We start from the raw sequence: 20,823 nt of genomic DNA, 5'->3' as shown, positions 1-20,823 counted from the left end.
TCCAGGTTTCCAGAAGCTGGAGTGTGGGACGTACGTGGGTGAACTACCAGATGCTGTCTGCATAGAATAAGACCTGAGAGCAGATCCTACCCGCATGGGGTATCCAAACCCTCTCCTAATTCCCCAAGCCAGTGCATCCTGCCCTGTAGAAGCTGTGCCCGCCTGGAAGACCACCCCCACTCCCTCCCCCACTGTTCACCCTTCCAATCCGCTATGCTGGGCGTACTGGGCACTAACAGTCCATTAACCATTAAAGACTTGGATTGAAGGGCAAGGAAGCGAAATGTTAAACTCAACTTCTTTCCCCATGTGATCCTTGTTGATTTATTTCATTCTCAAAGTGTAGCTCCTTCATATATATATTTGGTTTTTCAAGGTAGGGTCTCACTCCGGCTCTGGCTGACCTGGAATTCACTATATAGTCTCAGGGTGGCCTCGAATTCACGGCTATCCTCCTACCTCCCAAGTGCTGGGATTAAAGGCGTGCGCCACCAGGTCCAGATTTTTTAAAGATTTTTTTTTTAACTTCATCTAATAGTCATGCAATCTGTTTAAAAGTGACATAGAAGGAAAATTCCATGTAGGAATAACTGTAGAAATATTTTTACTAGTTTCTGACCATAACATCAACTTTGAAAAAGTTAGTTACAGATTCAGAAATTACTGTGTACTTGAGAAATGTTTGAGATAGATAGATAGATAGATAGATAGATAGATAGATAGATAGATAGATAAGTAGAATAGATTTGTTTCTTGAGGTAGGGTCTCACCTGGAATTTACTATGTAATCTCAGGGTGGCCTCAAACTCACAGTGATCCTCCTACTTCTGCCTTCCGAATGCTGGGATGAAAGGCGTGCATCACCACGCCCAGCTCAGATAAATAGTTTTAAAACATAAGGATCATTTTGTGGGAAGAGTGAGATGGCTCCGTCAGTAAGCTTCTTGCCTTGCAAGCATGAAGGCCTGAGCTTGTGCCCACAGCCCATGCTGCAACGGAGCCAGAAGCTTTCTCTTGGCCAGCTAGCTTTTTTTTTGTTTTAATGTATTTATTTGAGAGAGAGAGAATGAACATGCCAGGGCCTCTAGCCACTGCAAATAAACTCCAGATGCATGCTCCACCTTGAGCATCTGGCTTGCATGGGTCCTGGGGAACTGAACCTGCGTCCTTTGGCTTTGCAGGCAAGCGCCTTAACCACTAAGCCATCTATCCAGCCCTGCCAGCCAGCTTTCTTTCTGTGACATGCAAGCATCTGGGGGAGAAAACTCATCAACAAGCTGTGGATCCAGTGTACTTCGTAACTGACTGCCAGGCAAGATGTGCCCACTGGAGCAAGAATGGCATGAAAGTTATGGAAGTAACTAACTGCTCTCCGCGTGGATATGAGGCCGGCTTCACAGAAGGTAAATCACATGTCTGGTTCTGTAAATGATGCCAAAAGCCTGTGGCTAGGGAAATAAGCCTTAGCAAGGAAACTATGACTGTGGTTATGCTAAACAGACATCGTGTTCAACTGCCTTCTAAACATCTGTGTTTGTTCCGCAGAGTGGAACGGCTCTAGCCTTGGCCACAGAAGATTTTTATGCAACGGGCAGAGACGCATAGCTGGCAAAGTAACCAAGAATAAGCAATGGCGCATGCTCAACCCTGAACATCTAAGCCACACCCTCCAAGGCAGAGGATGTGGCTGAGAGCGGAAAAAAAAAAAAATGGGAATGGAGGAATGCTGACTTCTGGGTATAACATTATGGTTGCACACATGAACTCACAGCAAATGCGTTCTGAACAAGACTGAGCCTGCCTATATTTCATCATGGATTGGGGAAGGGTCCATGAGACCCCCATACCTCTCAGAATAGCTAGGTGGCATCTGACAATTGCTGGGAGTTGGGGAGGGGGTTATGGCCTCCAGTTATAGCCCATTCTCCAGTAAATAACCCCACTCATCATTATGCCAAGTGACCCTATTTTAACTGAGTAGGTAAAAAACAAAAGGCAGAAAAATGGGAAGGGGATTAAATGGAGAGAAGAAAGATTTTTCCAGGAGGAAGAGGTAAGTGAGAAGATAATTAGGTGTAAGTGGGATTACGATATATTGGACACGCATGCACACACACAAACACGCACGCACGCGCACACACACACACACACACAGAGTCGTGGCATGTTAATCCCAGCAGTGGGGTGGCAGAAACAGAAAGATTCCTGGAGCTCTCTGTCCATTCATTTGAGCCTAACCGGGCACGTTCCAGTCCAGCGAGAGACCCTGAGGCGTTCTTGAGGATTGACCCCTAAAGTTTTTCTCTGGTTTCCACATGCATGTGCACACAGGGCACATGCACACTCACATGAACACATGCATGCCTGCACAAATAAATAACAGTCACTTTTTGAGCTACTGAAACAATTCTGTGATAGCCACTTGGCATAGAAAGAACAAAATTGAGGGCTGGAGAGATGGCTTAGTGGTTAAGTACTTGCCTGTGAAGCCAAGGACCCCGGTTCGAGGCTCAATTCCCCAGGACCCACGTTATCCAGATGCACAAGGGGGCGCACGCGTCTGGAGTTCGTTTGCAGTGGCTGGAGGCCCTGGCGCACCCATTCTCTCTCTCTCCATCTGCCTCTTTCTCTCTCTCTGTCACTCTCAAATAAATAAATATATAATGAACGAAAAAAAAAATTTAAAAAAAAAAGAACAAAATTGAGTGTAGGCCAGTCTGGAAATCTGAATTCTCTCTCTTTTTTTCTCAATCTAGCCCAGGCTGACCTGGAATTCATTATGTAGTCTCAGAGTGGCCTTGAACTCACAGCAGTCCTCCTACCTCTGCCTCCCGAACGCTGGGATTAAAGTCATGCGCCACCGCGCCTGGTTTCTGAATTCTATTTCCAAGGAATGTCACACAGAGTTTGGGCCTACACAGCGTCTTTCAACTCTGGCCTTGTCGCTTATTGGTCACAGTAACTCAAGCAAGCCACATGACCTCGCTAAAGCTCAGCTTGCTCATCTATAAAATGAAAATAATATCCATCAGAAGCCAGGGGAGAGCTGAAGTAGGAGGATGGCCAGCGGGCTGTGGGAAGGGCACTTCCAGCCTGGAGGAAAGCCAGGAGAAGGATGGTGGGCAGGAGAAGGTGGTCCCAACTCTCCGCCTCTGCAACCCTTAGACTCCCTGGAGAGACAATTGCATGCAGAGCCTCAAATCTCTGGTCTCTCCCGCTAGAAGGGCCCTCCTCCTCAGCCCTGAGCTCTTTCCATGAAAAAGGTATTGAGAATGGCTCGTAGGTCACTGTCATCACCTGTCACCAGCACGCCTTCTCCCATCCCCGGCTTTACCCTTTGCCCTCTAAATAAGGAAGCTAGAGTGGCCAGGCCAAGAAGTGCTGCCCAATTTGGGTCCTGGTGGCCTCAGCTTCTCTCTTCCCCTGGGCCCCCAGCCAGCTCCCTCCTCCCCCAGAGATGCTCCCTGCTAACTTCATTCCTACCTCATAGTTGGAATGACAGTAGACTCCCAGAATCCCTGGGGAGTGGGGAGGGTGATGGGGGGGGGGGTTCTGGGGAGGCAGCCAGGCCCAGGAGCAGGTTAATGTTACAGCTCTGGATAAGTGAGCTGGGCTGGCTGACGTCAGGGTGGAGGGGAGGGCTGGGCTGCTGAACTATAAAGACAGGTCAAATCACATCGAATAAACTTGGGTAGGCACCAGTGGGCAGCCCCAAAGCCATGGTCCCCACCGGCCCGGGTTCAGCCTCAACCCAAGTGCCTGAAGCAAGCTTCGGTTTCATGTCAGCAGCCTTCATTTGCCTTCCAAAAATAAGCCCCTGCCACCATGCCGAGGGGAGGAAAACCAGAAGGGCGGTATTTTTAGGGCCATTAATTCTGACCACGTGCCTGAGAGGCAAGGTGGATGGCCCGGGGACAGAGGCTGCTCATCACTATGTTCCGGAGAGGAGCACATCTCCAGGGCACGCTGCAGGCTCTTGTCTTCCTGGGCGCCCTCGTGGGCACGGCGGTGCCCTCGCCCGCGGGGTCCCGTACCAACAGCACACCGCTGGACTCCAGAGGCTGGGGCACCCTGCTGTCCAGGTCTCGTGCTGGGCTAGCCGGAGAGATCGCAGGGGTGAATTGGGAAAGTGGCTATTTGGTGGGGATCAAACGGCAGCGGAGACTCTACTGCAACGTGGGCATCGGCTTCCACCTCCAGGTGCCCCCCGACGGCCGGATCCGTGGAACACACGAGGAGAGCCCTTACAGTGAGTGTTGGAAGCGGCCAGTTGGGTGCCTCATGGGCCTGGTGGGGGGGGGGGGTTGCAAGCAAGGCAGAGAGATGGAGGGGCTGGGGTTGGTGGGTGGGGCCGCACAGTAAGAAAGGGAGGAACGCTATGCCCGCCTAGGCATCTTGCTTTTGACCCTGCCCACGCAGGTGCAGGTTCAGTAGGCTGAGGCTGTGATGCCAGGGGCTCCTCCATTCCTGGGCTAGCACTTTCCACAGCATTACCGGTTCTTACCACAGTGGCCACTGGGAGCCATCACACCACGAGGCAGTGCCCGGCAAGATAAATTAGGATACCTGGACCAAATTAGACACGCGCCTACTTGTATGACACGCCCCTCTTTGAGAAGGAAATGCAAAGGATGTGAGGTTGCCAGGCAGAGCACGCCTCCTTTATCTCACTGCGCTTTTCTCCCCGCCGGGACCCGGTCTTGCGTGTTGACCCGCGGCTGCATGGGCCATACCTCTCGGTGCAGGCTGAGTGCAAGCTGCTGGGCCCAGACAAGGCATCGGATGCCTTGGGCAGCCACACTGTCTACGAGATCGGAACGTGGGAAACACACGTTGAATAATAATGATCAAGGGCTAGAGAGATGGCGTAGCCGTTAAGGCGCTTGCCTGCAAAGCCGAAGGACCCAGGTTCGATCACCCAGGGCCCACGTAAGCCAGCTGTACAAGGTGGCACATGCGTCTGGAGTTCGTTTGCAGTGGCTGGAGGCCCTGGCGCACCCATTCTCTCTCTCTCCTTATCTCTCAAATAAATAAATAAATAAAATATTTTTAAAATAATAATGATCAACACTGTTTTTTTTTTTCCACCCCTTTTGAGGTAGGGTCTCACTCTAGCCCAGGCTGACCTGGAATTCACTATGTAATCTCACGCTGGCCTTGAACTCACAGCGATCCTCCTACCTCTGCCTCCCAAGTGCTGGGATTAAAGGTGTGCACTACCATGCCTGGCTTTTTCTATCTTTTTCTTTAAACACTGATGTTTTAAGCTGGGCATGGTGGTGATGGTGTGTACCTGTAATACCAGCACTTTGTAGGTGGAGGCAGGAGGATCAGGAGATCAAGATCATCGTTGATGACATAGCGAGTTCAAGACCAACGTGGGCTACATGAGACCCTATCTTAAACGAACAACAAAAAAGGTGGGGTGCCGGGCGTGGTGGTGCACACCTTTAATCCCAGCACTCAGGAGGCAGAGGCAGGAGAATCACTACGAGGTCAAGGCCACCCTAAGACTACAGAGTGAGTTCCTGGTCAGCCTGGATGAGAGTGAGACCCTAACTCGAAAAACAAACAAAAAAAAAAGGTGGGGTGTTTTTATGACACTAGGGATTAAACCCAGAGGGTGCCAGGCATGTGCCACACTGTTGAGGTACATTTTGTTTTACCAGCTCCCCTCCCTCCCTTTTTTTTTTTTTTTTTTTTACCCAAGTCAAGGACTTTGGGAGACAAGTCAGTGAAAGGCCAGATTGAAAGCTAGATCTTTTTTAAAAAAAAAATCTTTATTTTATTTATTTATTTGCTAGCACAGAGGTGGGGGAGAGAGAGAATGGGTGTGCCAGGGCATCTAGCCACTGCAAATGAACTCCAGATACACGTACCCCCTTGTGCATCTGGCTAACATGGGTCCTGGATAGTCGAACCTGGGTCCTTTGGCTTTGCAGGCAAGCGCCTTAACCGCTAAGCCATCTCTCCAGCCCTGAAAGCTAATCTTAAGTAGATGCTCAGTGGCCTCCAATACCAATGCAGAACTCCTCTTTGCGGAACTGGATGTTCAACGGGCATAGCAACCCTAAAGTTCGAGAGGTCAAGGGCAGAGGTTACGGAGGGCCTGACCTAGAAAAGAGAGGGTTAACTAGATACCCCTTGGGACTCAAGTCCCCACTCCCGATTTGCATGAGCCTATGGTAATGTCGGCCCCATCTCCTTGTCAGGTCTGCTGGAAATTTCTACAGTGGAGCGAGGTGTGGTGAGCCTCTTTGGAGTGAAAAGTGCCCTCTTCGTTGCCATGAACAGTAAAGGAAGACTGTACACCACGGTAAGTTCTTCGGGCTGGGGGACGCTCCAGGCTGCATGAAGTCTGGCCGTATATAGTTGAAGGAGCCAATACAGGTACAATCTGGAGAGGTGAATCTTTGCCTAGGAAGAGAAAAGAAAGGCCGGGACAGGAACAGTTGCCAGTGAAAGGCTTGGAGCTCGCGCCTCCTAGAGTCACAGTGAAAACTTCTGCACTGGGCCGTGGTGGTCTCGTTCTCCACCGCCGGGACCTTTGCAATGAAAGAGAACTGTGATTCGGAGAGCTCCAGGGCGGGGAGAAGCCCATACCAGAGTATGAGCTCTCATCTGGGTTCAGAGGTGCACTGCCCCATGGCCCCCTTTCTAGAGACACCCTGTTGGAGCTGCATCTTTCATCTTCATTAGTGGGTTGAAATCTATATCCTTAGAGGTCTTATGTCCTGTACCCCAGTCCCCACAGGCTGGAGAAGTGTCCTCGGCAGGAACTATGTCTCAACCCACCTGTCTGCTGCCATGGCCCACTTGGGAGAGGCAATGCCACGCTCTCGTGCAGTGGCAAACACGTTTTCCAAATGCCTGTTTTCTCTGACCTAGTCACTGCCAAGGGCTCTCAGCTCATGACTTGGCCTAATCCAAATGCAGGTTAGGAAAACATCCTGCAAAGTTCACGGACTGGAGAGTTCTTTTCACAGAAATAAGGAGGCTAAGGAGCTGGGAGTGTCGCTCAGTGGTAGAGCACTTACAGAAGGCTCCAGGTTCCATCCCCAGCACCGAAAAGAAAGAGAAAGAGGAGGAATAAGAAAGCAAAAAAAGAGGGCTGGAGAGGTGGCCTAGAGGCGAAGGCACTCGCCTGCAAAGCCTAAGGACCCAGGCCCCACGTAAGCCCGATGCCCATGATGGCACATGCGTCTGGAGCTCATTTGCAATGGCTGGAGACCCTGGCACGCCCATTCTCTCTCTCCCTCTCTGTCTAATAAATAAATTAAAAAAAAACCAGAAAAATTAAAAATATTTAAACAAGAAAGATGTTCGTGAAGATACGCAGGAGTTGTTCCCGGGGTGGAACAAGTGGTTTTTCCTGGCAGGACAGACGTGAGGATCAGGACGCGAACCACAGACCTAGGACAGGTGCTTGGTTTCAGGGACCATCTAAGCAAAGCTGACCCATTGACATCTGGGGTGAGCTGACCACACGCCCTCTGCTTTCCAACCTGTACTGTGGACATCTCAAGTCTGGGTAGGTCTACGGCCTAGCCAGGGGTTCTCCAGCACAGTTTTGGGGGCACTTGTGCGTCTGTGTCAACCTTGCCTGGAAGCATGGATTTCCAGAGACCGGCTTAAGAGACCTGCCTCGACAGAGTGGCGGATTTGGGCCGCCTGTCTGTCCACTTTTGCGTTTTAAAGTCCTTGGGTGCATTTGAGGCATGGGTAGGCGGTCAGGTGAGGGGCATCATGTTGCTTCAATGTCAGGCCAGTCCTGGGGTGTGTGTGGTTGGGGGGGAGGGGCTACAGGGCCAGATAGGGAAAATGCTGGAGTTGGGATTCTCCAGGGCCTGTCGTGCCAATCTCTGGAAAAGTGACAAGAACAGCCTGTGGCCAGCTGAGGCTTTGGTGAAACAGACACCCCCATTCCGTGGGGTGAGTCTTTTCCAAAGAGTCCCTTCCCACCAGGCCCCGCAGTCCTTAGAATCCGCTGACCTAGAGAGAGAAACGGGAATGTGGGGCACCTAGACCCATCAGGCAACTCCAGAGGCTCACTAAGCAGTAGAGCCCAAGGGTGGCCAGGGGGGCGGGCAGGGCATCTCTGAGACAACGCCTTTCCTGCCCGTACATCTCTAAGGCGGAGGAGGGGCCTCCTTGGAAAGTGCAGTTGGACTGCAGTGCCCCAAAGCAGGGCACCTGATGCTTTGTGTGACTGGGGACCAGATGGTCCTGAACAAGGCCTCCCCCACCCTACCCCTCAGAGGCAGTTATCACAGTCTAAAAAAACAATTGCCAACTGATCCAGGGAGCCAGGAAGACTCCTGCGGGGCGGTGATTTCATTCACACTATTTCTCTCTAAGCCCCCTCTGGCTCAGCTGCTACCGCCTCTAAATGACAGTCCTCATGGCTGGGGGGAGGGGGGAGGGGGGAGGGCGGGCGGGGCAGCGTATAGGGGGTGACGAGAAGGGACAAATCAGCTACGTGCGTGCGGTCAGGGAATGAGAAAGATCACCTAGGAAAGGCTCCCCAACATCCCCTTTCTCAGACAACGGGGTACAGAGCTTAAGCGCAGATCACCCCGCTCTCTCCTCGAATGACATGAATAGTCCCCTCTAAATCTACCTGATTCCTACTCTTTCTCTGGGATCCCACAGATTGTCACCAGCATGATTCCACAGCACCCCCGGGGAAAAGCGTGCGTTCTTTCTCCCCTCTTTTCAGATGGGGACGTTGGGGAGTCCATGGGCTCCTACCCCGCGTCCTGCGGAAGATCTTCACATGCATTCACTGGGCAGGACAGACTGGTACCCAAGTTCTAACTTGTGGCCCTACCTCTAGCTACTTGCCTGAGTCTGGGCATAGTCACTGTCCCCAGACTGGAGGGGAGACATAAGATAAGTCCAACCTGTTCATTCCCGTTAAAATTATAAGAATCTGAAGGAGGCTGTGTTGGCCTCACTGATAGAGAAAAATACACACTGACGTGTTACTAGGAATTCTGTTGTGCTTTGATGTGATTTCAGTTTTACTGATGATAACTGTGTTTACACTCTTTTAAAAAGGGGGAGCTGACAGTGAGACCCTACCTCAAAAAAAAAGTAAATAAATAAGAGACTAATTGAGAAAGGGAGGGGATGATGGATGGTGGATTTGTGAAGGGGAAAATGGGGGAGAGAAAGGAATTATTATGGTTTATTGTCTATAATTATGGAAGTTGTCAATAAAAAAAAGTTTAAAACAAAACAAAAAATAAAATAAAAAGGAGGAGCTGGAGAGATGGCTTAGTGGTTAAGCACTTGCCTGCGAAGCCTAAGGACCCCTGTTCAAGGCTCGATTTCCCCATTACCCACGTAAGCCAGATGCACAAGGGGGCGCACGCGTTTGGAGTTCGTTTGCAGTGGCTGGAGGCCCTGGCGCACCCATTCTATCTATCTGTCTCCTTCTCTGTGTCTGTGTGTCACTCTCAAATAAATAAAAATAAACAACAACAAAAGTTCAGCAAGGCGTAGCAGTGCACGCTTTTAATCCCAGCACTCAGGAGGCAGAGGTAGGAGGATCGCTGTGAGTTCAAGGCCACCCTGAGATTAAATAGTGAATCCCAGGTCAGCCTGGGCTAGAGCGAAACCCTACCCCCAAAACCAAAAATAATAATAATGATAATAATTATTTATTTATTTGAGAGAGGGGGGCGAGGGAGGGAGAGAGGGAGGAAAAGAAGCAGATAGAGGGCTGGAGAGATGGCTCAGCGGTTAAGCGCTTGCCTGTGATGCCTAAGGACCCCGGTTCGAGGCTCGGTTCCCCAGGTCCCACGTTAGCCAGATGCACAAGGGGGTGCATGCGTCTGGAGTTTGTTTGCAGAGGCTGGAAGCCCTGGCGCGCCCATTCTCTCTCTCTCCCTCTATCTGTCTTTCTCTCTGTGTCTGTCGCTCTCAAATAAATAAATATAAAGTGAACAACAACAACAAAAAGAAGCAGATAGAGAGAGAGAGAGAATAGGTGTACCAGGGCCTCCAGCTACTGTAAATAAACTCCAGACGCACGTGCCACCTTGTGCATCTGGCTTACATGGGTCCTGGGGAATCGAACCAGGGTCCTGAGGCTTTGAAGGCAAGTGCCCTAACCGCTAAGCCATCTCTCCAGCCCTGTGTTTGCACTCTCAACCAGCAGTGGGATGACAACACGCAAGACGCAGAATTCATTCCTGGTGACTATCTGGGACATGGGTTTGGGGCCCAGAGGACCGGGTTTTCCCTCCTCCACTCAGCTGCCACTGTCACCTAGCAGAGAAGGGGGTGCCTCCCTCTGTGGGGGAGCACAGCAATGTGGGCCTGGGTTACAGGAAGGGAGACACGCAGCCAAAAGGGGGGCTGTGCAGTACAGCTGATGATAGGACTTCGCCACTGGCGTCGCCAGTGCAGTTTAAACAACACAAGTTTCCGGCCAATCGTGTGTTAGGGTGAGGGCTGGAGAATCTCCCGCGAGCTGGGGAGATGGCTCGGTGGGTGAAATGCAGGCACCAGGACGTGAGTTCGGATCCCCAGCACCCACGTAGAAGCTGGGCATAGCAGCAGACGCCTGGCATGCCAGGCACTGGACAAGTGGAGACCCGACAGAACCCTGGGACTTGCTCCTGGCTCGGCGAGAGGCCCTGTCTCAACGAAGTACAGTGAAGCTTGCCTGCAAAGCTTAATGACCCTGGTTCGATTCCCCCGGTACTTACATAATGCCGGATGACGCACAAAGTGGCTCATGCATCTGGATTCCCTTTGCAGCAGCTGGAGGCTCTGCGGTGACCATTTCTCTCTCTCCTTGCAAATAAATAAATAAAATATTTTATAAAATGAAATGGAGAGAGGAAATACTGGACATAGACTCCTGGCCTCTCCACAGACATGCACACAAGAGCACCCACATCTGCACACACACACGTGCCCACACACGGGAATCTGCGTGCATGCATACCACACACACACACATACACACACACGTTCACATGTGAAAAGAAAGAAAGAGTTTACATCTGCAGAGCTAGAAAAGCTTCCCCCGTTTTACCTAAGATGGGAAAAGAAGCAGTCAGAGGCTACAAAACAGTTTTCTGATATTTGCCCCTCATTTCATACCTCCCTACGCCCTGCCTCTCCCTGGTGCCCTTCCCTGCATGTGACCAGTAGTCACAGGACAAAGATCTTTGAGGACAGGTGTGGCTTGACTCTGAATAAAGAAAAGAGGATAGGTGATTTAGGTGTATTTATGCCAGAGGCATCTCACTTCAAACACACAGAAATGTGCTCCTTTGAAAGTGCCCTTCTCCACAGGAAAAGCTGAAGGCTAGTTTTCATTCATTATATTTATTTATTAGAGACAGAGAGAAGGAGAGAGAGAGAGAGAATGGGCATGCCAGGGCCTCCAGCCCCTGCAGATGAACTCCAGATGCATGCGCCGCCATGTGCATCTGGCTTACGTGGGACCTGGAGAATCGAACCTGGGTCCTTAGGCTTCGCAGGCATGCACCTTAGCCGCTAAGCCATCTCTCCAGCCCTGAAGGCTATTTTTCAAGTAGATTTTGTTCCACACGTGTCTTTTTAGACTTCCGTGCAATATAAAACATTGTCACACTTGTGTTTGAGACTGGAAGGCCTGGGACATGTGACCTGGCAGAATCATGTTCGTTTGTTCAAGTAATGATAGGTGGTAGTTGTTTTTATTAAAATGACATTCACTTTGAGCATTATGGTGGTCCCAAAGTGCATCAGAGAGGTTTGGGGGCACAACAGGGCAGGCCACTGACAGAACCAGAACTTCTTGGTCAGTTTTCCCCGTCAGGTTCACACAGAGCTATAGGAAGGCCAGGGACACAACAGGCTACAGAGAAGAGACAGGAGACCCACAAAAGTAGAAAATCCTTTAAAAGCGGGTGACGGACTTAATCCTCACAAACGTGCCGAGCGAGTCTGGGGTCTTAGCTAGAGAGAATGCTGGTCTAGGGTGTGCAAGACACTGGGTTCCAGCCTCAACAACCCCCACCCGCAAAGTATGATGATCAGTGAGCAAAGTTCTTTTAGACGCTTTTACTCATTTTTATTTTTATTTTCAAGCAGAGAGAGAGAGAGAGAGAAACAAAAGGATATTCCAAGACTTCTCACCACTGTAAGCAAACTCCAGACACCTGTGCCGCTTAATGCATCTGGCTTTCAGGCTAAAATGCTTTTAACCACTGAGCAATCTCTCCAGCCCTCTAAGTTATTATTATTATTATTTATTTATTTATTTATTTTGGTTTTTCGAGGTAAGGTTTCACTCTAGCACAGGCTGGCCTGGAATTCACTATGTAATCCTGGGTAGCCTTAAACTCACTGTGACCCTCCTACCTCTGCCTCCCCCAAGTGCTTGGATTAAAGGTGTGCACCAGCACGCTCAGCTTTAAATTTTTTTTTTTTTTCTTCTTCTAAGTCCCTACCTCTCGCTTTAGCCCCGGCTGACCTGGAATTCGCTATGGAGTCTCACGTTGGCCTCAAACTCATAGTGATGCTCCTAGCCCTGCCTCCTAAGTGATGGGATTAAAGGTGTGCTCCACCACGCCCAGACCCCTAAATGATTTTTAATGATTAATACACGGTAAATACTCTGTACACGGGTGTCAGATGATTTCTTTAAGGGATGGTTTAAACATTCTGACCACGCTCGATAGAAGCTTTTTCCAAACGTTTTCAGTCCGTGGTTGATTGGATGTGGAGGCACAAGCCCTGCAGTATGCAAGGCCACCTGCATATAGCAGTGATGCCCAGTTCAGTGATGTTTCAAGGGACCCAAGTGTGGGCAGGCTGGTTCTCAGGTGGACTCACTTAGACCACAGCTGTGGGCAGCGCTTGTTACATTTCTCCAACCAAACGTTCAGCTCCTCACGCACCCTTTCTCCTCCTCCGCCCTGTCTCCTACCACTCTAAGATCCTGACGTCTGCAAGCAGCACACAAACCTTCCTCCTTAACCACCATCCGGATCAGAAATAAATTCTGCCGGGCGTGGTGGCGCACGCCTTTCATCCCAGCACTTGCGAGGCAGAGGTAGGAGGATCGCCATGAGTTCGAGGCCACCCTGAGACTACACAGTGAATTCCGGGTCAGCGTGGGCTAGAGTGAGACCCTACCTCAAAAAACCAAAATAAACAAATAAATAAATAAATTCTCCTGCAAACCGGCAGGGCAGGTCCCTCTCCAGAGACACCAAGTTAGGACAAAAGGAAAAGCAGTGGGTCGAGGGGTTGAAGCAACACCCAGGGAGACCACTGCTGCTGGAAAAATAAATAAATGAGCTTTCTCACTCCACTTCTCAGCCCTTCTTCCACCCTGAATTCCTTCCCCACTTTAAATAAATTACTTATCTGGGGGCTGGAGAGATGGCTTAGTGGTTAAGGCACTTGCCCATGAAGCCCAAAGACCCAGGTTCGATTCCCCAGGACCCATGTAAGCTAGATGCACAAGGGGGCTCATGCATCTGGAGTTCATCTGCAGTGACTGAAGGCTCTGGTGTGCCCATTCTCTCCCTCCCTCTCTCTCTCTCTCTCTCTCTCTCTCTATCTATCTCTCTATCTCTCTATCTGCCTCTTTCTCTCTCCTTCTCTCTCTAATAAATTTAAAAAACCCTAAAAAATGAAAATGAAATATTAAAAGAAATACTCAGGTAGAAAACTATGAACATAATTAATCACAGAAGAATTTTCCAGAGAACTGGCGTGCGTTGTCTTGGTACCTATGAAGTCCTCCTCAGAAACTCCTTTGTGAACTATTCCAGGAATGACTAGGTATGCGCATGTGTGCCGACACACTTATTTTTTTTCAATTTTTTGTTTATTTTTATTTAGTTATTTGAAAGTGACAGACAGAGAGGGAAAGAGGCAGATAGAGAGAGAGAGAGAATGGGTGCACCAGGGCCTCCAGCCACTGCAAATGAACTCCAGACGCGTGCGCCCCCTTGTGCATCTGGCTAACGTGGGTCCTGGGGAATCGGGTCTCGAACCGGGGTCCTTAGGCTTCACAGGCAACCGCTTAACCACTAAGCTATCTCTCCAGCCTGACACACTTATTTTTCTTTTTTAAATCATGCTAACAGGAGCACACTACACAAACCGTGCATCTTCACTTGGCAATATGTCTTCGAGATAATTGCATGTCAATGCACAAAGGCTTTTGTGTGTGTGTGCGTGAGAGAGTGTGTGTTTATGCATGGTATGTGCATGTGTGTGTAGATGCACACACCTTCCCTGTGCACATCCATGTGAAAGAAAGCCAAAGGAAAACATCGGGTGTGCTGCTCAATACCTGGCCTGCCTTACCTCCCCGAGACAGAGACTCTTAGAAAACCAGAACGTCCCACTTACACTTTTTTTTCTCCGTGGGTGGCTGTAAACATAGTGGGTTCTGGGGGATTGAGCTCAGACCCTAATCCTTGCAGAGCAAGTGCTTGTACCCTGCAAGCCAGCTCCCCATCCCCGGTTTCTTATATTCTTTTATTATTATGCATTTATTTGAGAGAGGAAAAGAGACAGAGGGAGGGAGAGAGAGAGAGAATAGGTGCTCCAGGGCCTCCAGCCACTGCAAACGAACTCCAGACGCATGCGCCCCCTTGTGCATCTGGCCAACGTGGGTCCTGGGGAATTGAACCGAGGTCCTTTAGCTTTGCAGGCAAGAGCCTTATCTGCTAGGCCATCCTTCCAGCCCCATTCTTGTAGCTTCTAGTAGCCCATTGCATGGACCCATCATAACTGAGTCAGTTGCTCCCTCCTTTTTAGATGCTCTGGTTGGTTTTGGCCCGTTACTGTTACAAGGAACGTTGACAACTTTTGTGCAAGTAGAAGGACAAGAGAAAGGCAATTTTCTAGAAGTAGAGCTGCTGGATATTTTATCTCTTTATTTGTTTGTTTGTTTCTTTGTTTGTTTTTCGAGGTAGGGTCTTACTCTGGCGCAGGCTGACCTGGAATTCACTATGAAGTCCCAGGGTGGCCTTGAACTCACGGTGATCCTCCTACCTCTGCCTCCCGAGTGCTGGGATTAAAAGCGTGCGCCACCATGCCTGGCTTGCCATTTTTAATTCTGGTAGATATTGTCCGATTTTTTTTAATAGAGGTTTTAGCAATATACAGCAAAGAGCACTAAGTGAGAATTCACAACCCCACACTTGATCCCTGCCCCATGATTTGCATTTCTTTAATTAGCCATGTTTTCTTATGCGTGAATGCTATTTATAGCTCCATTCTAAGACTTTTCTGTTTATAAATATTCATGTTCCAGTAAGTGGAGAATTCTGACTGTAGTTATGAAATGTTCTCCTTGACCTATGTGAGCTTGTATTTTAATCCAGTTTGCCATTTATATTTTGTTTGAGATAACGTTTTTCAGACAGAAGTAAGATTTACTAGTTCTTTTTCATGTCCTGTGATTCTGTGTGTGTGTGTATGTGTGTGTGTATCTTGCTTAGAAATAGCTTTCTGACTCTGAAATTATTTATTTTTTTCCCTAGACTTCAATTATTACCTTTTTCATTTTTAATTTTTTTTGGGGGGGTAGTTTGAAATAAGAAGCCTTGGCTGGGCGTAGTGGTACACGCCTTTAATCCCAGCACTCGGGAGGCAGAGGTAGAAGAATCGCTGTGAGTTCATAGTGAATTCCAGGTCAGCCTGAACTAGAACGAGAACTCACCTAAAAATAAATAAATAAATGAAATGAAATGAAATAAGAAGCCATACATATATCAAACTTGAGCATTATTATTATTATTTTAAAGATTTTATTTTTATTTATTTATTTATTTACTAGAGACAGAGAGAGGGAGAGAGAGAGAATGGGCACGCCAGGGCCTCCAGCCACTGCAAACAAACTCCAGATGCATGGGCCACCCCATGCATCTGGCTCACGTGGACCTGGAGAATCGAACCTAGGTCTTTAGGCTTCGCAGGCATGAGCGCCTTAACCGCTCAGCCATCTCTCCAGCCCTTAGGTTTGTTTTGAGACAGAGATTCACTTACGTAGCCCGAGCCAACCTCAAACTTGAGATCTTCCAGTGTCCGCTCCCTGAGTACAGCGGGCAGGCATCCCCAGCTAAACGTATTAATTATGATATGATTTACTCTTACCAACATGATTTTCCCTGGTAATTTATATTCCTTTGAGATTAATTTTTAATTTTTGTTGCTCCATATGGATGCCCTGGGTGTGGTGTGTGTGTGTATGATACGGTGTGAGTGGTGTAGGGTGTGCATATGCCTTTGTACAATGCACACACTGGCAGAGGCAAAAGGAGAAGCTTGGTGCCCTCTGACATTGCTCCTTCATATGTGACTTTAAGGTGGAGTCTCTCACTGAGCCTGGAACTGCCGGTTTGGGTCAGACTGGCCGACCAACCAGTCCAGTCTCTGTTGTCCACAGGGCTGGGCTTACAGCCATCTCTCTGCAGCCTGGTGGACCCATGGACACGAGTTCATCTTGGATCACCGGCTGGGCTCTTGGCTTTGCTTGCTGGTCTGAGGCAGACCTTTAACTAGAGTCTCTTCAGTTCGAATTTCACTTTGACAACTGACCTCGAGTTCAGTTCCTCCTAGGCTCATGACTCCAAGTTTTGCACACCCGCAGCCTTAAGTCCTGTGGCCAACGCTGCCCAGGGTACACAGGTAAAAAGCCCACAGTCCATGCCGTCTGCTGGCCAGCGGCGTGACACTGGCCATCCTGTCGTCCCTCGTCCTGCTGAGGCAAGGTCACAGTCTCCCCTCCCTGTCAGTCGCTCAAAAGCTGCAGAGCTTCAACGCTCAGTTGTCCAGGAAGCAAATCAGGTGGGATTGGTTTTTGGGGGCAAGAAAAGGTCCTCTAGGGATTTAACGGTAAGCGAATACATAATTCAGCTAGAAGATCATAAAAGAGCAATAAAATTGTTACTAAGGGCCTGGGGAGATGGCTTGGTGATTAAGCGCTTGCCTGTGAAGCCTAAAGACCTCAGCTCAAGGCTCGATTCCCCAGGTCCCATGTTAGCCAGATGCACAAGGGGGCGCACGCGTCTGGAGTTCGTTTGCAGAGGCTGGAAGCCCTGGCACGCCCATTCTCTCTCTCTCTCTCTCTCTACTGCCTCTTTCTCTGTCTGTCACTCTCAAATAAATAAATATAAATAAAAACAAAATAATTAAAAAGAATTGTTACTAAGATTTCTGCTTTATTTTCCGGACCCAGGACTTTTCGTGCACTGTTTCTGTGGACCCTCGCTCCCGTGACACCCTTCTCAATGTGCCAGTGCGTGAACTGAGGCCCAGGTTCATGTTGATAATTAGTCTTGAGCTCAACCCAACATTGTGGTAGCACAATGTCCAGCACTTGGAAGGTTGAGGAGAATTTCTGTGAGTTCAAGACCAGCCTGAACTATAACAAGACTTTTTCTCCAGAACACCAAAAAAAAGTCTCAAAGCTATGGCACAAATAAACCATTTAAATAGTAATAATCCACTTTGATTAGCTTTTTTCTTTGTTGTTTGGTTGGTTGGTTTTGGTTTTCTGAGGTAGGGTCTCACACTAGCTCAGGCTGACCTGGAATTCACTATGTCGTCTCAGGGTGGCCTCGAACTCATGGTGATCCTCCTACCTCTGCCTCCCGAGTGCTGGGATTTGGTTAGGTTTTTGTCACTACTTGTGGGCTTACTTTTTTTCATGCCTTCCACAAGTATTTACCAAGCAGCCATGACAAGGGAAAGTTATATCCATAGTTTGGAATGAATGAGCCAATGACAAATTTTCACATTTATCTCAAGTAAATCCTTATATGTGAATGTGCTTTCTAAATGACAAACAGGAGAAAGAGGAAAGGGGAAATGCGCTCAACGGTGTGTACGGAGATGAAGAGGGGCAATTAAAGTGTTCCCACTGGGGCTGGAGAGATGGCTTAGTGGTTAAGCACTTGCTTGTGAAGCCTAAGGACCCTGGTTCGAGGCTCGATTCCCCAGGTCCCACGTTAGCCAGATGCGCAAGGCAGCACATGCATCTGGAGTTCGTTTGCAGTGCCCATTCTCTCTCTTTCTTTCTCTCAAACAAATAAAAGTAGGTTCCCATTGGCCAAACGACCCCTGGCTCACTGTCCCCCACTCTCATTCTAGGCTTCCATTTCAGTGTTGTTCAGACATAGTTTTCTCAGGGATCTTGAAGGCTACTGGGAAAGAAGCTCATTTCTACAAGGTCCCAGTGCTGTTTGAAAGGCTGTCAGGTGTGCCCTGAGGGCTCTAGAGTCTGGCGATCTTAATGTCCTGTCTTCTACCATTCATTCTCTCACGATAACAGGAAGGGGTGCCCACCTGTCCCCACTGCTGGCCAGGCCAGGAAGCCCATGGTAGGGTGCCTTCAGAAGAGAGCAGAGGACACCTTTGGCATGGGGAGGGGGAGGCAACACCGAGTGTTTTGTTGGGTTATTTCCAGTGGAAGATGGTCTCATCTTCCACTGGAAACAGAAATTATACTCTATTTCTCTCAGTTTCATTCTCCATTTCTTTTGTTTGTTAATTATTAATTCTCCATTTAAATCAAAGTTTAGGCCTGAGGTCATTCTTTTAAAAAATATTTTATTTTTATTTATTTATTGGACAGAGAGAGAGGGAGAGAGGGAGAGAGAGAATGAGAATGGGTGCACCAGGGCCTCCAGCCACTGCAAATGAACTCCAGACCCGTGCGCCCCCTTGTGCATCTGGCTAAACGTGGGTCCTGAGGAATTGAACCTGGGTCCTTTGGCTTTGCAGGCAAAGGCCTTAACCGCTGAGCCATCCCTCCATCCCTAGACCTGGGGTCTTTTAGCTGCTGCTTTGATCTGTCTTCCCGTAGATGCTCAAGAGCAATCTTGCGGACAGCCCCAGGGCAGCAACCCCTGGGGTCCTCTTGTTGTGTAAAAGGAAAAGGCAATGGAGTGATTTGTCGGAGGTGAGCTTGTTGATGTGTGGCAAGAGTTCCAACACTCATCTCATGAGCTGGTGGTCCTCACGTGGTTCTCTTCCAAACTAGGGGGTGAAGAGGGACATTTACTATGGTCCCCAGGTACCTTGGCACCACTTGTCTCACTGGAAACCAGGTTCTTTTTTCTGTGCCAATGGCAACTCCTTACTATCTCAGCTCCCATGTGATCCTAGGGAATGATGCAGTTTTAGGAGGACCTACCTACTTTCTGGGTTCAAAGTCAAAACAGGATGTGCTTTGTTTTTTTGTTTTTTTTTTTTAAGTGAGCGATAGAGAATGGCTGCATCAGGGCCTCAGCCACTGCAGTGGAACTCCAGATGCTTTCGCCACTTAGTGGGCATGTGCGACCTTGTGCGCGCCTCACCTTTGTGCATCTGGCTAACATGGGATCTGGAGAGTCAGACATGGGTCCTTAGGCTTCGCAGGCAAACGTCCTAACCACTAAGCCATCTCTCCAGCTCATAACGTGCTTTTATTGAGGGAAAATGAACTTAGAACTGAGAAGCACAAGAGGAAAGAAAAAGACAGGAACGTTCTATGCTCTCCCCTATCTACACACACACACACACACACACACACACACAGACACACACACAAAATGGGTCTTCAGGAGAAGGAACTGAGGCTCAGAGGGGAGGAACTTGTCCAAGCCCACGCAACTAAGATGTAGAAAGGTCACTGGCTAAAACCCTGAGCCTCGATCCTGAGGAAACAGCTTTGTGTGACTGCCCCTCTTCCTCTGGACGGAAAGTGCCCTCACCTGAGGATTTGCTAGGAGGCTCCTCACCTGGAATCTAAGAGGATGCATAATATGTAGCTTCAGCTCCCACCATCAGACAGGATACAGACCTCCACCCATCCTACCACATCCCTGGCCTGGGCTTCCTCTGCATGGAGAGAGAGAGAGGGCTCTGAAACCTCTCTCTCTTTCTACACGCTTGGATGTTTCTGTCATCCCAGGACAATGTGCAGCCCGTGGTAGTCCAAAGGGGAGGGAAGGGACGCCACAGGGGCCGGCTCTGCGTGGCCAGCGGGTGTCTGCCGCACGTTCGCTGACCGCTAAGTCTGTCCGTTTCTTTCACAGCCCAGCTTCCAAGAGGAATGCAAGTTCAGGGAGACTCTATTGCCCAACAATTACAACGCCTATGAGTCCGACCTGTACCGAGGGACCTACATCGCCCTGAGCAAATATGGACGGGTAAAGCGGGGCAGCAAGGTGTCCCCGATCATGACTGTTACCCACTTCCTTCCTAGGATATAAGGACCCATGAATGAAGGATCACAGGGTGACAGCTAGACTTTTGCACAAGAGAGCAGTCCTCTTGCGCCCTGTGACTTCTAATTCAGGCTTATCTCATCAACCTGAGTTGAAATCCTTGGCCACTGGACCACGTGGCCTGTAACCCACCCAGGTGAGGGGGCTGCAGCTGGCATTTCAGACTGAAAGAGAAGGTATACACGACGCTTGCGGCATGTGACCCTGTGAGCAGGAAATGGCCAAGGAAGACGTGTGTCCCGTGCACAATCCAAGCATCTTGGTGCACATCCTCGGAGCAAAGATCTTTGAAAGCCTCGAGTTTCTTTCTCCTGGTGTCATCATTGCAGGAATCTGCTTTCAAGAATGTCACTTGTGCAGTCAGCAGGTTTGATGTGCCCCCCCCCGCCCCCGCCGCCCATTCTACCTCTTTCCAGACACTTTCTCCTTCAGAGGCCACCAAGCGGCAGTGGGCTGCTTGGGTGGCAGTGAGCTGTGGTCCTCTAGGTGCAAGTAGGGCTGGCGGGGGGGGGGGGGGGCAGAGGGGAGGGGGTGAGATGTAATCACAAACCAGAAAAAAAAAAGTGTGATCAAGCATCTG

General features: G+C 49.3%; 1 protein-coding gene across 1 annotated transcript; it reads left to right on the top strand.

Annotated features, from left to right (window-relative positions):
- The first annotated feature begins 3,903 nt into the window (after nt 1-3,903).
- Nucleotides 3,904-20,228, top strand: Fgf6 (fibroblast growth factor 6). Its single transcript, XM_004668690.2, has 3 exons — nt 3,904-4,249; nt 6,213-6,316; nt 20,052-20,228. Exons 1-3 carry the CDS (start codon nt 3,904-3,906, stop codon nt 20,226-20,228), a joined length of 627 nt encoding a protein of 208 aa, XP_004668747.1.
- The last annotated feature ends 595 nt before the right edge of the window (nt 20,229-20,823 follow it).

Source organism: Jaculus jaculus, chromosome 23, assembly GCF_020740685.1.
Source record: "Jaculus jaculus isolate mJacJac1 chromosome 23, mJacJac1.mat.Y.cur, whole genome shotgun sequence".
In the NCBI taxonomy this organism is placed as follows: domain Eukaryota; kingdom Metazoa; phylum Chordata; class Mammalia; order Rodentia; family Dipodidae; genus Jaculus; species Jaculus jaculus.
Note: the sequence above shows the minus strand (reverse complement) of the source record. Positions and strands in the feature narration are given on the sequence as shown.

Bases quoted from the DNA above. Each gene is read 5' to 3' on its own strand.
- Fgf6 (XM_004668690.2), top strand. From the start codon at position 3,904: ATGGCCCGGGGACAGAGGCTGCTCATCACTATGTTCCGGAGAGGAGCA. The intron at 4,250-6,212 runs GTGAGTGTTGGA...TCTCCTTGTCAG, and splicing joins ACACGAGGAGAGCCCTTACA to GTCTGCTGGAAATTTCTACA. The intron at 6,317-20,051 runs GTAAGTTCTTCG...TTTCTTTCACAG, and splicing joins AAGGAAGACTGTACACCACG to CCCAGCTTCCAAGAGGAATG.